We start from the raw sequence: 20,373 nt of genomic DNA, 5'->3' as shown, positions 1-20,373 counted from the left end.
ATGTAGTGTAGATGGAGGGATATTCAAAGTCCTCACAATTTTACGTTGAAGAAAATTTTTCTTAAACTGGACTATAGCTTTTAGTCACAGTCTTTCACAGATTGGTGAACCTCTGGCCATCTCTGTTTCTGAGACACTCTGCCTCTCTAACATGCTCTTTTTACATTCAGTCATGTCACTTAGTAGAAAAATTAACCCTCCAACTGTTTTTCATTAGTACCACTTACCTTCCCAGTCTTTTGTCTCGCTGTCACCTTCTGATATGTTCTATTGTGAATGACATGTGGTTATATGAGATTTCCACATCATTGCATTCTCTTTTTCTTAACAATTATTTACATTTTACACAGTCTCCCAAGTTTATTTGGAATGGGGGGTTGTATAAATAATGGTATAAAACTAGATGCTATTACTAAGGTAATGCTGTTCATGCTTTAAACTGTGCATAGCTATCACTAAGTACCGTGGCTACCAGAGAGTCATATATATTATTTCAGGTCAACCAAGGAATCTCATTGGTACACTAAGGGTACTTTCACACACAGCAGAATTGGGCTGATTTTCTGAAAAAGAACATTGGCACCAAAATCCGCATCAGAATTCGCATCATTGGTGTGAATTTTGGTGCTGATGTGCAGCAGAACTCACCCCTTTAATTGAAAGGGTGAAATCTGCTGCGGAGTCGCAGCAAAAGATGTGTTGTGGCGATTTTGATGTGGATTTTGGTGCGAATCCACATGAAAATCTGATATGTGTGAACATACACTAAGATGCAAATGGGTTGTGGTGGATGAAAGGGTGTATGATACTAGCAATCTCCTAATAATTGTGCTATAGGCAGACCTCATGTCACACCTTGTCTGAGTGCCTCCTGCTGTGCCACCTCATTGTGAAAGCTGCTGCAAATAGATCTATTGTGTAAACTCTTTTCTAACACTGGAAATAAACCTTTTCGAATGTACTTAAAAATGATTTCATCTTCAAGACAAAAATGCTGTATCAAGTTACTCTGAAGTATTTACTTGACATCCATATTGTGGATGTGATGTGGAACAGTAAAAACATCTATACATATTTCTCCTAATGCAGAGTATTCTAATTGTGTCATTTCAGGAGTTTTTGGTGCTGGAAAAAGTTACCTGCTGACAGTGGTTGTTTTGTTCTTAGTTCAACTTTTTGAAATCCATAACCCTCCTGAAGAACCCGGTTCATTCCATTGGAAATTACTCATTTCATCCTCCACAAATGTAGCAGTTGACCGCGTCCTTCTGGGGTATGTAGCTATTTGGGCAAGTGAGTACCATATAGGCTCTACTTATTATTTAGGCACATCCACACCTTTAACCATATATATTTCTTAAATATTACTAGTTTCTACATGTGATTGAGGTAAGTTCTTGTTCAGTTTAGTAGGGTAAAACACAATCGTCTTTGACATTGAATACGGTATGACATCACGGAGGTAGGACTTGTACTGTAGGCCATGCTATCGGCAGCATGTAAATCTTCTAAACCTTTCCCACATTCTTGTAAATGTGCTAAGAATGATACAATAAAGCAAACTGTCATCACCAGTCCTATGGCTTATTGACAGTCGGCACTCCATGAACACAGGAGTGGTGCGATGATCTCCGTGTGCCGGATGCATGAATGGACTGACAACCATACAATGTGGTCTAATTAAAAAACGCACAATTCTCATAGACATCACAATCAGACGACCTAGTCTACTGAATGATGGATTAATTCTGTTTAGTTTTGTATAAGGTTGGGGCAAGAATCCAGAATTTACACAAGTGATTCATACACCCATCCTATTAGGGTGCCAACATTTTATGTTGGAATGCAGCACGGCTCTATGGGATATGACAAATAAATTATTCGTTTTCAAAAAATATTTTAATTTTTTATTACTCTTTATAGAATATTTCATTTTTTTAGATTGTTTATACAATTACAAATAGTGTGCAACTAAAACTGGCAACATACAGAAGATACCTGTTGACCAAATCATTGTTCAGCTGATGCTGCCATCTTTGATCTGCACATACGATACATGTCGCTCAGTAACACTTATTAATGTTGCTTTTACCGTAATAAGTATGCACTATTCTTTGACAAAGGTACGTTGTGTTCTGTTTGTTACAGATTACTAGACCTCGGTTTTGACCAATTTATTAGAGTTGGAAGCATAAGAAAAATTGCAAAGCCCATCCTTCCTCACAGGTAAGCTCCGGCCCTCGACCTCTGCTATGTTCACAGTTGCTGTTATACTATAGATTTGCAGATTTAAATGTATAATATATAGAAATGAGCGAGCACGCTCGGATAAAGCAGTTACTAGAGCGAGCATCGCTCTTTTCGAGTAACTGCTTACTGGTCTGAGTAGGCTCGGGGGGGCGGGGGTAAGAATGAGAGAGTTCCCCCCCCCCGCCGCACCTCGCTCACCCCTGCCCCCTCCCCCCCCCCCCCCCCGCAGTAAGCAGTTACTCGAGAAGAGCGATGCTCGCTTGAGTAACTGCTTTATCCAAGCGCGCTCGCTCATCTCTAATAATATACTAAAATATAGACTGATTCTCTTCAATACTGTCTGTTACAAGCAAAAACACAAATACTTACGTACCATAGGAGGTGGCATGTGCAATGAGATTGACTTTCTCTCTAGTCTGAAACCTAGCCTAGTTTTGTTAAGATATGGTACTATAAATCTGCTCCCATAGCCTTACCTCAGCAGTATAGAGAACGGCATGTACACAATGGTTAAAGAGCATCTTCACTAGACTTATATTAAGAAAAGCTAATTTAGTATCTGGGGCTCAGTTGGGTAATAGCATAACTTAACGGTTGGCAAGCTGCTTTTCTGTGTCCCTTTTATGAATCCTCTTGAATAGTTGAGTGTTGGTTGTTGTACACTTTTGGTGGGCATACACTTTAGATAGCTCCTTTGGTTAAGAGTTACTCCTCCTGGCACGCTCAAACATGCGCACACTTGGCTCGGCCGAGCGTGGATGTGTTTTCACTGCAGAAGAGAATTCTAAGCCGCTGCCATTCACCTCTGGCAGTGGCTTATTTCTCATAAGAACAAAACATGGGGCATCATGTTGACACCTCATTACACATTAGCTGGTCTGCCAGTCCCGCCAACATCGTTGGGTTCGGCTGATATTCATGTGATGTGGATGGCCACTTTTAGGGATACCCAGCCAAACGGCCACAGCTTTACAAATAGGATTGTCAGACATCTTGTCCTACTAACCAGTCTGTCTCAGAATACTGCGGTCTGCAGCCCTGTGACGTTTTTGGTCTAAGATAGAGGATATTAGGGAAAAACAGGTTTCACAAGAATCACATGACAATATTTTCTGAATTAGGTGAACAACTGATGTAATTTCACAGTTTTTTAGGGTAATCTGCTTTTACCAGAAGCCTACATAAGTTTACTATTGTGTATTTTGAGGATATCGCTGTTTGGTTTTGTCGCTGTCAATATGCATGTTCCTCAGTCACCCCTGCAATGTTGTTATATTTGAAGCCTACATGCTGGGTCTGAGAATGAAAGCGAACAACTCAAGGAACTTCAAGCGCTACTAAAGGAAGACTTAACCCCCGGAGAAAAGGCTTATGTTCGAAAAAGTATTGAACTCCATAAACTGGGCACCAATAAGACTTTGCTGGGACAGGTACGTGGTGCTGGGACAGGTACGTGGTGCTGGGACAGGTACGTGGCATTGGGACAGGTACGTGGCGTTGGGACAGGTACGTGGCGTTGGGACAGGTATGTGGCGCTGGGACAGGTACGTGGCGCTGGGACAGGTACGTGGCGCTGGGACTTGTACGTGGAGCTGGGACAGGTACGTGGCGCTGGGACAGGTACGTGGCGCTGGGACAGGTACGTGGCGCTGGGACAGGTACGTGGCGCTGGGACTGCTACGTGGTGCTGGGACAGGTACGTGCCGCTGGGACAGGTACGTGGCGCTGGGACAGGTACGTGGCGCTGGGACAGGTACGTGGCGCTGGGACAGGTACGTGGCGCTGGGACAGGTACGTGGCGCTGGGACAGGTACGTGGCGCTGGGACAGCTACGTGGCGCTTGGACAGGTACGTGGTGTTCTTTACTGACAATACTTGGCATCCATTAGAATTTGGATTTACTCTTTACATGCTCATTTTTTAAAAATCCAATTTATCTGCAATCTTGATCATTTTGTTGCATATTGGCAGGTTCGTGTAGTTGGTGCCACTTGTGCAGCTTGTCCCTTCCCTTGCTTGCGGAATCTGAAGTTCCCAGTTGTGATTCTTGATGAATGCAGTCAGATAACAGAGCCGGCATCTTTGCTTCCAATTGCCAGGTAATGTAAACATGGCCACACTACATTGCATTTATGGCTTTTAGGCTTTCCCAGAACATATACAGTACATTTTATTAACCCCTGCCTGCAACTTTTTGATAGTTTTTATAACTTTTTTTTCATGGAGACGAGGTAACAAAACAGCGCAATTCTGACGTGTATTTTTGTCTGACTACATTCACCATGCTAATAAATAATGTGTTATGTTTCTAGATCAGGCTTTATGAATGACGCAATGCCAAAAATGTTTTTGGAGTTTTTTTTTTCCCTGTGATACATTCTGGAAAGGGTTTTTTTTAAAAAAACAAACAAAAAACCTTTTAATACCCTTTATTTTTTACAATAATATAGAACAAAAAGTTTTCAGTGAATTTTTACGCTTTTTTTAGTTCCTTGAACTTGTGATTGATTGATTGCTTATCTTAATAGGCAGAAATACATAGGAGCTCAGGGAGGCTTCTGAAGGCTCCTTGCTGCCATGACAACCGAACACCCCTTTCCCTCCAAATGTCAATTGGGGCATTTAAATGCCCCAATCGGCTTACACTCGCTGTGTAAGGAGCAGGATCAGCTTTCAATCCCGCTCCATACAAACCAACCCACCCAGGACATTCAAATACATCCCGAGGCACGAATGAGTTAATGATTACGAACTAAATGTCGAGCAGGGTCATTCGGTGCTTACACATTTCCATTTTGTGCACCTTCAGTAATGCAATAGAGCTATGAGGGTTAACCTCGCAAAGTTGCAGATTTGACTTTTTAGGATCAGGAAATTGATACTAAATACAGTAGGAGTTGCCACATGATGCAATTTTGTGATATATATCTTAACCCCTTAACAACCTATGACAGATATATCTGTCATGCATCACGAGGGGAGTTATGAAGCCAGCTTACTTCATACCTTACGGCTTTTGTACGTTTCTGGAAGCAGACAGCCACCAGCAACGGCTGCGATCAATTCTAGCTCCAATTGCGGACATTTAACCCTTTCGAATCCACTGTCTGACGTCTAAAGACATTATGATTTAAGGCTGTACAGCTCCGATGTTGGAAGACGTCCGTTGGGGTTCTCTTACTGTATATTGCTAGCCTCTCTGCTGTCGGAGCCTATCCAACATGTCACCTCATGCAGTACTGGCTTTAGCCAGCATATAGCGCCGTTGTATAACAGCAGAAAAACAGTAAGCCCCCTAGGAAAACCAGGATAGAAATTGGATTGGAAAGGGTTAACTGCTTAAATGCTGCAGTCAATGCTGACCACAGTATCTAAGTAACTAGCCGGATAAGTGAACCCCTCCAGCAATCCATCAGCCCCTGCTCAATGCAATTGCAGTATTCTGATGGGTTGGCACAGTAGACATTTTATTAAATGAACTTTAATTAAAAAAAAATATATTAAAAGTTCAAACCTCCCCCCATTTTCACAGAAAAAAAATCAAAACAATAACAAGAATAACCTAACTGGTATCCCCAAGTCTATAAAAGTCCAAAATATGAAAACATTGTATTATTATCACAATATAGATAGATTTATTTTGTTAACTTAATTTTCGAAAGCTTTCTAGATTTTAAAAATATTAAAACATAATAAAAACTATATATATTTGGTTTCACCATAATCCTACCAACCCACAAAATAAAGTTAAGATATATTTTTATCACACCATGAACGCCGTTAAAGCAAGAACTGACAAAAATGGCAAAATTGCATTTTTTCCATTTTCACCTCTCCTAGAAATTTTTTAAAGTTTTTCAATACATTATATGGTACTTTAAAATAATATTGTTAAAAATACAGCTCATCCCACAAAAACAAGCCCTCAAACAGCTCTGTTAACGAAAAAATAAAAAAGTTATGATTTTTTGAAACAAGAATGAAAAACTGAAAAGTAGATGTTACTTAAGGGTTAAACGTGTTCTGCCCCTTTTCTTGAAATAATGCAGCATGGACTGGACAGCACTCACATAAGGTATAAGGAGAGGCAGATCTCCTCTATAAAGTATAGGAGCATTTAGATGCAAAGCTCTAATATCACCCGAGAGTGAGACTGTCGTACTGCTGTATATACACCAACGTCGGGCATAGAACCATTCATAGATGACTAGAATCCCAATAGAAATAATGAAAATATGCTTTATTTAGGGCAAACACATGAAGGTATAAGATGGTAATGTCACTAGAATGTGTACTTTAAAATGAAAATGCGTCTATACGGGGGGGGGGGGGGGGGGTACCCAAAAGAAATTAGAATCCTCTTCTGGTGGCTGAATGTTACTAGTACGGGCTCCTGCTGCTAGATGAATGTCTGTGGAACCCTTTTAAGGCGATGTACAAACCAACGTTGTTGGGGAAGGCTAGTTTTGGTTCCAATGATTTTGTTTTTCAACAAGCTGATCAGTTTTTCTCCTATTTTGTGACCGCTGATTCATACGAATCACAGGCAGCTGGGAAATTTTTGTTTCCTTTTCCACCGTTCAAAGCACTTTTTTGATTAAAAACGTCTTTACACCCTTGCCTCACTTTCCGTATTCACCTGATCCTGAACCATGCATACTACCTCATTCACCTAGCAACAGAAGCCCGCACTAGTAACGCCCCATCATCAGAAGAAGATAACTGTTTGATTTGGGTATCCACCGGTATCCTGTCACTGGCTTGTCATTTAGCCAAGAAGCCCCCCAGAATGAGGTAGCCCATCAATTTGAGACTTCCATATCTCCAATAGACTGACTTACCAGAACCTCAGTTGTGAGCCAAAGAGGCACCTTCATTTTGGTAATTAAAGGGGTTTTCCCATCCCAGCAATAATATGGCCTCTGTATGGAGTGACCAGAGTGTGGAAACAGCTGAGCGGACTGCGCTATTCTGTTTCCATAACTCCCATAGAAGGGAATGGGGTTTACGGAAACTGATTAGCACAGGAAGCTATACTGATTCTGCAGCTCCCGAGTTTTGGAAATAGCTTGGCTCACGGTGCTACGCGGTTTCTACGATTCCTATTCACTTCTGTAGAAGTTACGGAAACTGTGCAAGGCAGCCCACTCAGCCGTTTCTCTAATCCCATCCACTCCCGGTCACCGCATACAGCAGGGTGAGGGCCCTGGGAGGTCAGATCTCGAGATAGAGGTGGGGCCCACATCAGACTTTTATGACATATCCTGTGAATACGCTATAAAAGTCTGAGAAAACCCCTTTAATGTGAACTCCATTCAAAGGCCTTCACTAATGCTATATCCCCTGATACAGGTCAGCACAGACTTTGTATGATGAACATGCATGTTTATTATGGTGCTGAATTAACCCTTTCTGCCCCGTGTAGATTTCAGTGTGAAAAGCTGATCCTGGTTGGAGACCCAAAGCAGCTTTCTCCGACTATCCAAGGCTCTGAGGCTGCACATGAATGTGGACTGGAACAAACTCTCTTCAGTCGGCTCTGCCTAATGGTATGAATGTTGTGTCCCCTCTGTTCACACTGGCATTTGCTGCTTTTATCCTCCCTTGTTGTTTTGATAAAAAAAACACTGAAAACTTTCCGTTAAAGTCCCCATTGATTTCAGCGTGACAAATGCAGTTCGTTAGCCTCAGTTATCCTTCATTCAGTTAGTCAACTTGCCATTGGTTTTACATTATTCTACCTTGTAAAGTCAATGGTTACGCTTCTATTTCAAACCGTTAAAACAGATCTCACATGGATCGGTCAGAAATGCCAGTTGTGACAGATCTCATCCGCTTATCCGTTACTGTATTCTGCTCTGGATTATACATGAACAAATCCGCAGCAATTTCTTCCACTGTGGACTCACCTTAATAGTGCTTGTCCACCTCTGGTTCCATTGGTTAACCAGATATACTCCTAAATGGTTGCCGGTATTGAAAAAAAGGACCGCACTTATCAATTTCTGATGAAATTCTACCCTTAGGCCAGTGTCAGACGCGTGTAAGTGCTTTTGCACCGCTTATTTGCACAATTGGCTTTGCATATTTGCACATGAAAAGAAACATGCAATCGTACTACCATTCATTGAAATGGGCAATTAAGTTAATTAGTTCAATATGTGCGTATTGTGTGTGCACGTGTGCAGAGAAATAGAGCACGCTGCGTTTATATTTGCACAAACAAATTGCGTGTGCAAAATGCGCTTATGTGAATGAAGCCATTAAAATCAATGGGTTGTATTCACTGCGTATTGTGCGCGCAAAACCCTGCATAAATATGTTCATGTGACACATGCAGGACGTAGTCGGGCTACAGTTATCAGAGCTCTGTCTTGTAATGAGTCCGGCACCCGTGTGTCCATCACTTGACTGTGGATAAGTTTACATCCCCTGAAAGTAAACACTGCAGATTCATATTGAATGACGGCAAGCAGAGATCCTGAAAGGCTTGAGAAATTGATACAGAAAGTATAATGCAAAATTGTATAACTTACAGGAAAAAAAAAACAGTTAGTTGCTGGGACTCCGATAAGCTAAACATACAGGGACAGTTGACTCAGCATTGAAGGAACTGTGGATTACTCCGAGAAAAAAGCCCCATTTACACAAAAAGATGATCACTTAAAATTCATTCAAAAAATAGCTTGAATGACAGTCTGAGCCATCATTTTGCATAAACTACTAATGGGCACTAATGCTTCATTTGCATGTAAATGAACCTCCCTTTGCTGTATGCAGATAACAGCAGGTGCCATTGTTCTCCCGCTGGACAGCAGCTGAAAACAACGTTATCAGCGTTCCTGTAGAGAATCACAGCCTGCGGTCCCTGCTATCAGCTGGTTGGCCGAACGATGGATTTTATGCTGAAATTAAAATCATTGTTCGGCCGAAAAGCTAATGATGGTAGCATTTACACGCAATGACTATCGCTCAAAAGACATAGTTTGAACAGATTTTGAGCAATAATCCTTATGTGTAAATGGGCCTAAAGAAAGCTTAAAGGGCTTGTAGCAGAATAGCAAGTTATTTTCCATTCACAGGATCAGAAGTGGGTCTGGCCACTGAAACCCCTGCCAATTTCGAGAATGGAACACGTGTGTCTCACTCTCCTGTCACTGCAGGGGTCGGTTATTCCCCCGCAGTGATGTCACTCTGAATGGAGCACTAGCACTCCATTCATTTCAACATGAGTGATGGAAATACCAGAGCGGGTTGCCGCTCAGATACTCGTCAGTCCCATTGAAAGTGAATAGAGTGCTTGCACGACCATCGCCCTATTTAGTTTCCTCCTCACTGCCCTGCAGTGAGGAGGACGGGGGACATAGGACCCACATTCTTGAGATCGCGAGGATTTAGTGGTGAGACCCCTAACAATCAGCAAGTTATCCCCTAACCTGTGAATAGGTAGTAACTTGTTTTGGTAGAACCCCTTTAACATTCTTCAAGGAAGACAGGTAATATTGGCGCCTCTGTTCTCAGCTCAACACGAAGTCCACAACCTGTGATCTGTAAACCCCCTATCTGCTGGTGCCATGGTCCAGCTGCAGGGAATGTGGAATTCTATATCACAGATTAAAGCTACACATAATAATGTCAGGTCCAGTAGCGTGGGAGACGCTTTGTGCAGCTCTTTGGACACCCTTTATAATATCTGTCTGCCCTGATAGGATATATGGAAAGAGCTATTCTAACCAGGGACATTATTTTCAACCAAAGTGATACCAGTTCCAGGAATATACTTTATATAATCAAATTTCCTTTTTGTTTCTACCTGCTGTGATAATGAGGAGCACTTTGTGTAAAGCGCATCAGTAGTTCAAGTTGTCTTTCATTTTGGCTGGGGATATTGAAGTTCTATGTTAGGCTGGGGTCACACAGAGAAGGAAATGCCGCGGAATGTCTGTGCGGACCCTGCGTGCAGAAATTCCGCATGCATTTTCAAAACTGAGACTAAACAGCAAAGTGGACGAGATTTGCAAAAATCTTTCACCGCTGCAGACAAGCGGTGCGTAAACTGACATGCGGTGCGGAATTTAAATCCGTGACATGTTAATTTTGGCGCCATTTCTGCTGCGGACTCCTGTCTATGGGGAGAGATTTCCGCAGCAGAATACGGGCTGAAAAGCCATTTCGAAACATGCGCCAAATGGCACAGGTTTGGAAGCAGCTTTTCCGCTGCTTAGATCTCACGGAATTTCCGTACGGTCCCACTGTGGACATTCCATGAAATTTCCATCCTGTAGGAACCCCGACTTATTGATAATTACCTGATTTTTTTCATCGCTAGGGCCATCAAGCAGTTATGTTGAGGACTCAGTATCGTTGTCATCCCGCCATTAGTATTATAGCAAATGAATTGTTTTATGAAGGGAATCTTTTAAATGGAGTATCAAATGAAGACCGGAAGTCACTGTTAGACTGGTTACCCACATTATGTTTTTATAATGCAAATGGCACAGAACAGGTAAGCATAAAAGGAAATGTGGGCTTATTTACTATTGCATATTATGTTTTCCTGAAAATAAGACCTACCCCGATAATAAACCCTACAATGATTTTCAGGGGGTGCTTGAAATATAAGCCCTTCCCCCAAAATAAGCCCTAGCTACACAAGAAAATAAGACCCTGTGCCTCTTTTGGGGCAAAATGAAATATAAGACCGTGTCTTATTTTCAGGGAAACGCGGTAGTATGCTTTGCTTATAGTGAAGTGTCCATCTAAGTGAGCTCACACTAGCTTATTGCCTCCGTTTTCTCTCTGCATTTGTAGCAGAGCAGCAAAAAATAAAAAACTTAAAGGGGTTGTCTCGCGGCAAACATCAAAATTTTACCTTACCCCATTCCCCCTGTCACCCCCCTGGCATAAAATAGCATTTTAAAGCGGTTTATAAACCGCTTGCTACTCACCGATGTGATGAAAGATGAACTTATAAAATTCTTCTCCTAAGATGGCCGCCGGTCCATTCCCATGGTGCACCGCGGGTCTTCTCCCATGGTGCACCATGGGCTCTGTGCGTTCCATTGCCGATTCCAGCCTCCTGATTGGCTGGAATCGGCACACGTGACGGGGTGGAGCTACGCGATGACGCGTAGAAGGGGGCGGAGCCAGAACGCCGCTCGTGCCCGGACTGTCCAGAAGGGAGAAGACCCTTCTGCGCAAGCGTGTCTAAAAAAGCAAGAAGACCCCGAAATTAGACGGAGCCATGGAGACGGGGCTGCCAGCAACGGAGCAGGTAAGTGAATAACTTCTGTATGGCCAATATTTAACCCCTTAGTGACAAAGCCTGTTTGCGCCTTAGTGACGGAGCCAAATTTTGGAAATCTGACATGCGTCGTTCAACGTAGCATAACTCCGTAAAGGCTTTACATATCCAAGTGATTCTGACATTGTTTTTTTCGCCACATGTTGTACTTCATTTTGGTTGTAAAAAGAGACCGATATAATTTGTGTATATTTATTAAATGCGCCAATATTGGAAAAATTTTGAAAAAATTGTCATTTTTTCAAATTTTCAACTGTAATATCTCAAATATGTCCAAACATACTGTACAAATTTTTGATAAGATATATATTTCCATCTGTTTACTTTATTCTGAATGCACATTTGAAAAACTTTTGTGTTTTTTTTAACCATTTAGATGATGTACAAATTTAACATTACTTTTCAGCATTTTGAGGAACACTTTGTTTTCCTGCACCAAGCCAAGTTTGCAAAGGCTCATGAGTGTCAGAATAATAGATACCCCCCCAAATGACCCCATTTAAAAAACTACACCCCTGAATGTATCCACTGAGGGGTGTCATGAGTATTTTGACCCTACCAGTTTTTTTCAGGAATAAATTCAATTTAGAGGAGAAAAAATAAAATTTCATAGTTTTGCAAATATGTCATTTTAAAGACATATTTTTTCCTATATTGCCCATGAAAATGAGGATTTACACCCCAAAATGGATACCCCCATTTCTCCCGTGTTCAGAAACATACCCATTGTGGCCCTAATCTTATGTCTGGACGCACAACGGGACCCAAAATGTAAGGAGTAGTCAGTGTCTTTCAGAACATAAATTTTGCTTGAAGGCGTTTTAGACCCATAGCACTTTTGTAGAGCTCTTGAGTGGCCAAAACCAAAGAGAACCCCCACAAGTGACCTTATTTTGAAAACTAGACCCCTTAATGAATTTATCTAGGGGTGCACTGACCATTTTGACCCCACAGTTTTTGACTGAATTCAAGCAAAGCAAAAGGAAAAAAAAGTGATTTTCGGTTTTTTGGCAATTCTGTCGTTTTAAAAACTGCTTTTTTGGTACAGCACACACATGAATGAAGCCTTGCACCCCAAAGTGGATACCCCTGTTTGTCCCGTGTTCAGAGACATACCCATTGTGGCCCTAATCTTTTGTCTGGATGCACAACGGGGCCCAAAATGAAGGAAGTAGTCGGTGGCTTTTAGAACAGAAATCTAGCATGAAGGTGATTTAGGCCCCATTGCCCACTTGTAGAGCCCTTAAGCGGCCAAAACGACAGAGAACCCCAACAAATGACCCCAATTTGAAAACTAGACCCCTTAACAAATTTATCTAGGGGTGTACTGTGTATTTTTACCCTACAATTTTTGAATAAATCTAAAATTTTTTTTGGCATTTGTATCAATTTAAAAACAGTAAAAACAGTTTTTTTTGTACAGCACACATAGGAATGAAGACTTTCACCCCAAAATGGATACCCCTGTTTGTCCCGTGTTCAGAACCATACCCCTTGTGGCCCTAATCTACTTAAAGGACACATGGCTAGGCCTATAATGGAAGGAGCACCCATTGGATTTCAGGGTACAACGGAATAAATTCCAGGCCCCATTGCCCACTTATAGAGCCATTGAGCATCTCAAACGATAAAGAACCCCCTCAAATGACCCCATTTTAAAAACTAGACCCCTTAATGAATTCATCTAGGGGTGTACTGCGTATTTTGACCCCACAGTGTTTGAATAAATCTAAGCAAAGCAGAAGGGAAAAATTACGTTTTTCATTTTTTTGGCAATTTTGTCAATTTAAAAACAGTTTTTTTTGTACAGTTTACATAGGAATGAAGACCTTCACCCCAAAATGGATACCCCCTTTTGTCCCGTGTTCAAAAACATACTCATTGTGGCCCTAATCTACTTATAGGACACATGGTTAGGCCTGTAATGCAGGGAACACCCGTTGGATTTCAGGGCAGAACTGAATAAATTTAAGGCCCCATTGTTCATTTGTACGGAATAAAAATTGACTCCCTAAAAATCCCCCGCCCCTCCCCGACACACTCCGTGCCCTTTTCAGCGTTCCCCAAATCTTAGATAAAAGTAATAATGTGAACTGTGTGGTATTTCCGAAGACAGGGGTAATTACGGAGGCTGGTTGGGATGGGTACATGGGGCAATAAAACCGTGAATCCCCCCTCCTCTCATGCTTTTTGGGGGTATTTCTTGACCTCAGTGGTGGGTATAGGGTGTAAAAAGTGGCGCTCTGTGAGTCTCCGTAAGCTTGATGAGGTGCGGCGGTCTCGCACAGAAGACGCTCAACAAGCTGCTCCTGGAACTGCAGGAAGGCGAGCATTCCCGGGGCTTCTTGTAAATTGCGTATTACAGGTAGCGGTCTGAATAACGCCGGGCTCACACGGCCGTAGGTGGAATCCGCTTGCGGAGGCCCACAGCGGATCCCAGCTGTGAGCCCGGCTGTGTCCCTGCGTACGGCCCCAAATCTTTTTGGCAACGGGCGCGTGCGCAGAAGCTGGAGTAAGGTCCGCGGATAAATCCGCGGGCCTTAGGTACGTCATTTCATCCTCCCTCACGGATATGATCCGTGGGGGGAGATGAAACGCAAGCTTTTTTAACTTTTTTAAAACTTTTTAAAACTTTTTTAAAACTTTTTTTTTTACTTTTACACTTTTTTTTTCTTCACTTTTTTTTTTAACTTTACATGATCACTGTCATCCATTGGATAACAGTGATCATGTCCCCGGTATAATCTCTCTGTTCCTGGCTACACATGGCAGCCAAGAGCAGAGGGATTTTAAATTTCCCGGGGCTCGAGCCCGTCTGTGCACGCGCCCGATGTCAATCATCGGGTGCGCATGCGCAGACGGGGATTCGGGTCCCGGGACATCGGGGAGGACTGAGGTGAGTATTTTCACCTCCCCTCATGGATCCGATCCATGAGGGGAGGTGAAACTGACTTCTTTTTTAAACTTTTTCGCGATTGCCGCTATCCAATGGTTAGCGGCGATCGCGTGCCCGGGGACCGCTCACCGCGGTCCCCGGTAACACCTCCTGGTTCCCGGCTACCTTCAGGAGCCGGGAGCCAGGAGATTTCAAATTTGCCGGGGGCTCCCGGGCTTCTGCGCATGCGCCTGACGTCATCGCCTGGCGCGCATGCGCAGAAGACCGCCAGCGCGAACGGGAGGACCCAATCTCCGGGGGACACCGCCGACAAGCCAGGTAAGAATTTTCAGCTGCTCTGATGGACCCGATCCATCAGGGCAGCTGACTATCTAACTTTTTAGGCACTTTTCTTTACTTTTTTGCGATCGGCGCTATCCATTGGATATCGCTGATCGCAATACCGGGGGGGACTGCCCACATCCTGGGATGACCGCTCCATGCTGTCGGCTACCTGCGGGCACTGACAGCATGGAGCTGTCACGTCCTCAGGCCAGTGGGCATTAATCCAAAGAGGATGCATAAAACTATGTCCTCTAGGATTAAAGCCCACTTACTGAGGACGTAGTTTCCCGATGGGGCAGTCGTTAAGGGGTTAATGCACGATGTATATTACAAAGTGCATTAATATGGCCAGACAGAAGTGTATAACCCCACTTGCTTTCGTGAGACAACCCCTTTAAGTAAAGCTGAAATAAACTGATTAGTTTTTTCCCATTGATTTCAACGGATTTTCAGAAAAAAAAAACTGAATGGTTTCAATTTGCTTCAGTTCTGTTTTGTTTCAGTTTTTCTACTAGAGCAATAAATTCACTAAAGAACACGTGAACGGGTGATTTCAATCTATTTTAATTAGCTGTGAAATTTCGCGTTCACACGATTGCAGGTGCGTGGTGCGTATAATCCAGCTCCCATAGGAGTCTATAGAAAACGTGCACCAAAAATAGGTCAGTTCCTTTCTTTTCACGCAGCACGAACTTTAGATACAAGCTTTGCAGTCGTCCTATCTGTGATTGGTTCAAGTATTTAGCGCGTCTAAAATGCCTTCATGTGAACGCCTCTATAGGAAACCACTGGTTCTAATACATGCAATCTTTTCACGTGCCGCTAATGCACTAAAACAGCGCTCGTCTGAATGAGGCCTAAAGCAGTTGTCCAGCCGGAGCAGTGCCTGCAAGAGCAATCCAGGCCGCTGCAAAGTGTACAGAGCTGTCTTCTTACATTGTGATACCGGTCCGGGTAACAGCTGATCATCAGGGGTCCTGAGCAGTGGACCAACACCGATCAACTATTGATGACCTACCATGAGGATATGTCATCAGTACTTCAAAGCTGGGCAACCACTATAACTTTAAATAGCAGTCTTATAAAACCTATTGTTATAGGATGGCTTATTTAATAATTCTATGTTACACACATAGGCATATATTTGTATTTATTATATGATACATTGTTATAAGAATGACAGCTCTCGTTACATTATTAGTTATTCAGTGCTGCAGTTACCTTGTTTCTAGGTGGAAGGCAATAACAGCCTGTATAATGTGGAGGAAGCCAACTTTACAGTGAAGCTTATTCATTCACTGATTGCAAGCGGCATACAAGGATCCATGATTGGAGTCATTACACTCTACAAATCACAGATGAATAAGGTTTCTTTAATACCTTCTCACCTTCCATGTGTAAATGCATTTTGGTGTGGCGTATATTGCAGAAAGACATGTGTGAATGTAATGTTCCCTGTATACAGATTTGCTGCATGCTCAGCTCTGCGGCTGTATGTGACCCATCAGATATGAAAGCGGTTCAGGTGTCCACGGTGGATGCCTTCCAAGGAGCTGAAAAGGAAATAATCATCTTGTCTTGCGTCCGGACCAGGCAGGTTGGGTTCATCGACTCAGAGAAGAGGATGAACGTTGCTCTGACTAGGGGAAAGCGACATTTATTAATTGTTGGCAGCCTTACCTGCTTGAGGAAGAACAAGCTCTGGGAGCAGGTGATCCATCACTGTGAAAGTACGTAAAGAAAGACTATTTGGACAATACAGTGTATAACTATAGCTCTTGGCTTTGAGTTGCTACAATAAGAATGCCTTGTCTAATCACCTCAAATGTGCTGATTGCACCCCTTTATAATATATATTTTAGTAAGGAAATGATCTTAGTAATAGCTCCAAATGCTGTAAAAGAATGGTACTACTAAAGGCGCATTCACACTGCAAAGATGATCGCTCAAAAGATGGCTTTTTTGCATAAATTACTACTTGGCACTAATCCCTATTAGTACCATGTAGTAGTGTGTGAGCCGCCAGGAGCTGTAATCGGGAAACAGACGTCCCGCAGTTCCCCGATTACTTTCGCTTTGTTCTGCGTCGGGGCTGACAGCTGAGAACAACTGAGACAAAGCAAGCAGCAGTTATCAGCTCGGCAGAATACAACGTGCGGTCCTGCTTTTCAGCTGTTCTGCCAAACAATGGTTTTCAGGCAGAACTGAATTCCATCGTTTGGCCAAACAGTGAAAGATGGGCACATATACACACAACAATTATTGCTCAAAAGATGGCCTTTGAGCAAATCGTTGTGTCTAAATGGGCCTTAAGCTACAAACACATTGTTTTCTAAAATATTCAGGTTGTGAACTATTCAGATAGGCAGTATTATCAGTCACTCAGCTATATCCATGAATACAGGGATATAAATGGAGCTTTTTTGTTTCAGAGCATAAAGATGGATTAAAACATGTAGGTCAGTGGGATGAAAAGCTAAATACAATACTTGCACTTTATCAAGAAAAGAAAGAAGAGGAGGCCTCAAGTACACAGAGAAAACCTATGAAAACAAAGACTGCAAAGGTAAGTGAAAATAAAAGGCCCCTACTATTGAGTGTGCATGAATGATGCCTAAAGGCCCATTTAGACACAACGATTATCACTCAAAATTCGCTCAAAAGCCATCATTTAAACAATAACCGTTGCGTCTAAATGCGCGGCCATCATGCACTTTTCGTGCACTATTCGTTCATCTGTGATTTCTAGTAAGCTTGAAATTACTGATCACTGTTATCAGTGCCGCACCCTGATTGTTTTCTTTCAGCTAGTATCCCGCTGGCAGTTCTCAGCGAGATACCAGCTAAAGCTCCAAGAACAATGTAGCTGTTTGCATATACAGAACAGCTGCTTTGTTCTTGGAGCTATCGCGGCAGTATCCCGCTCAGCCTAACTAGTTACTTAGAGTTATGCAAAGATGATCGTTCAAAACTGTCGCTCAAACTGTCATTTGAGCAATCATCTTTCAGTGTTAATGGGCCTTAAGTTAAGGGGGTTACAAAAGTCTTTCAACAAAAAGTTAATTAGAGGGTGGCTGCTGCTGGGACCCCCAGCGATCACCTCAGGTGAGAAATAGAATGTTTAACCTAGGCGGCTGACAGAACCCCCAATTGGATTTGAATAGGTATGTAATCCATCTGAATATTAGTCAGATATAGTGTATCTACCGTGTTTCCCCCAAAATAAGACCTACCCCAATAATAATCCCTACCTTGATTTTCAAGGAGTGCTTGAAATATAAGCCCTACCCCTGGGTTGCAGTGCTCCAGCAGGCGTCCATGCAGTCCTCAGTGCCGATGGGGCACTCTGTTGTTGGTGATGGGGCTTGAATACCCTGCCTCCAGCAACCGATTGCTCTGATTGGTTCAGGAACGTCGCTTGAGCCATTCAGAGCCGGCACTAGATCATCGAGCACCGGCTTTGATTGGCTGAGACGGTGCTCCTGAACCAATTAAAGCAATTGCTTGCTGGAGGCAGGGTATTCAAGCCCTGTCGCCAGCCAGAGATGCTCTGTCGGCATTGAGGACTACACAAAAGCCTGCTGGAGCAGAACAGCCCAGCGGGAAGGACCTAAACTGCAACTGCTAGGCGAGTATAAGACACCCCCCTACCCTACCCCTAAAGGGACCTTAGTCCTTTTCCATCAATTTACAGGCCTTTTAAAACATCTATATTGTTTCTCTCCATGCCTGATGAATGGTGTTATCATTGTGCTGTGCTAACATTTCAAGCCAACCAAATGTCTCCCCGCTTCTGTTACTCCCACCATCTCACAGCATGCAACTTTCAGAGAGAAGCTACATCCTCCTGGCATAGCTTAATGGCATTCCTGCTATTTATTGTTGGCTGACTCAGATATTGATGACCTATCTCAAAGATAGGTAATCAATGTCAGATCGGTGGTGGTTCGCCACTCGGGACCCCCACCAATCAACTTTTTGAAGTAGCCTTGGGTGAGCTCCATGACCACTTCAGTCCACACCAAGAATAGCGCCGTACATAGTATAGCAGCTGTGCTTGGTATAGCAGTTTAATCCTATTGGGACTGAGCTCCTACAAGCCATGTAGTAATGAATGTAACACCACATGTCTGAGAGGAGACTGCTGCACTCACCCATGTGCCCCGTCCCCTTCAACAGCTGATTGGAGGGGGTTCCGAGCAACAGACCCCACTGATCTGATGACCTGTGCCGAGGATATTTCATCATGCGTCTTAGAAAACCCCTTTAAGCCATAGCAATTTCTGTAGTACAATAACCATATACTTTTGTATAAAGATTTAGAATATCCATAATCAGCAGTGAAAGTCTAGTCCATCTGATGGCAGTAGAGGTCTCAACATCCAATTTATTGCACCACTTTGTAAGGCTGCATTTGCTCTTGTTGTTCATGTGTTATCCGGCTATCTTCCTAGATGAATGTATGACTTTTTGACTTGCATCTCTCTGACAGACCTGATTGAAGAAGACTCTTTAATCTACTACTACTGGATCCATGTCAAAGTGAAGCTAATCCAGTGTGATTTGACCTTTTGCCATGTTAGTACATATCAGCAGCACGCTTTATGTTGTAAACCTGTAAATCTGAAATGAGTATATTTTTACCAGAATTATCTATTTTTCTTCTTTTATTGTTAGTAACATATGGAGATTCATAATATCAACCACTTGGCCCATCCCAGGAACATCTAGGCTGGGTTCACACAGGGCGTATTCCCGTCGGAAATCTCACGGTTTGGCCGCAGCAAAAACCGCGAGACTTCCGCTGGGAGAACCGCCACGGTTTAAGCCGCGGCGGCTTTGAGGCGGTCCGGCCGCTTGCTTTTCCGTTGCGGCCGGCGCTCCATAGAGGAGAGCTCGGCCGCGACGAAAATAAACAAAAAAGAAAAGTAAACAGACATGCTGCATCATTTGAAACCGTGGCTGCGGCAGCTGCAGCCACGGTTTCAGCCGGACTTACCACAGCGGATTGGCCGTCCCGTGTGGACGAGATTTCTGAGAAATCTCGTCCACATGGCTGGCTAATCCCGAGATTAGCGTCCGCAGGCGGATTTGCTGCGGCGAAATTCCGCGCGGCAAATCCGCCCTGTGTGAACCCAGCCTTACTATTCTCTTTTAAACCATAATAACTAACTTATTGGGTTTGGCTGAGAATTCTCTTAAAATGTATCATATTTATTTAACCTTATTTACATTGTAAGTATGTTTATATGTATACAGGCCCTCAGAAACATGTGATAAATAAACCGTACAATTAACACTAGATGGCATCAGAGTATTTCTTGCGTATAGCTGTATGGCTATTTTTGTGTAGTTTTATTAACGCATGGAGGCAGTTTTTTTTTTATAGTAAAAGATTATAGCTTTCAGCTGTAATTTGAACTACAGATCAGGAATGACAGTGAAGCTCAATATAATGTTATTTATTGTTCGATTTGGAGAGAAATGAATAATAACTGCAGGGACTCGCGGTTCTTTGTGTTTTTATATTTGGAGGGGGGGGATTTTTCCATGAAAAGTGCCTTTAATGTATTAATTTAGTTCAGTTCTCTTGAAGCGA

General features: G+C 42.8%; 1 protein-coding gene across 1 annotated transcript in view; it reads left to right on the top strand.

Annotated features, from left to right (window-relative positions):
- Positions 1 to 20,076, top strand: part of ZGRF1 (zinc finger GRF-type containing 1) — a 63,729-nt gene extending 43,653 nt beyond the window's left edge. Inside the window, exons 21-30 of the mRNA XM_066573841.1 lie at positions 1,114 to 1,273; positions 2,149 to 2,226; positions 3,533 to 3,680; positions 4,222 to 4,349; positions 7,676 to 7,799; positions 10,580 to 10,756; positions 16,007 to 16,141; positions 16,240 to 16,504; positions 17,207 to 17,340; positions 19,267 to 20,076. Coding sequence (XP_066429938.1) covers positions 1,114 to 1,273; positions 2,149 to 2,226; positions 3,533 to 3,680; positions 4,222 to 4,349; positions 7,676 to 7,799; positions 10,580 to 10,756; positions 16,007 to 16,141; positions 16,240 to 16,504; positions 17,207 to 17,340; positions 19,267 to 19,272 — 1,355 coding nt within the window. The 3' untranslated portion in view covers positions 19,273 to 20,076. The remainder of the gene's footprint in view (positions 1 to 1,113; positions 1,274 to 2,148; positions 2,227 to 3,532; positions 3,681 to 4,221; positions 4,350 to 7,675; positions 7,800 to 10,579; positions 10,757 to 16,006; positions 16,142 to 16,239; positions 16,505 to 17,206; positions 17,341 to 19,266) is intronic.
- Positions 20,077 to 20,373: the final 297 nt, after the last annotated feature.

This window comes from Eleutherodactylus coqui, chromosome 7, assembly GCF_035609145.1.
Source record: "Eleutherodactylus coqui strain aEleCoq1 chromosome 7, aEleCoq1.hap1, whole genome shotgun sequence".
NCBI lineage: Eukaryota > Metazoa > Chordata > Amphibia > Anura > Eleutherodactylidae > Eleutherodactylus > Eleutherodactylus coqui.
Note: the sequence above shows the minus strand (reverse complement) of the source record. Positions and strands in the feature narration are given on the sequence as shown.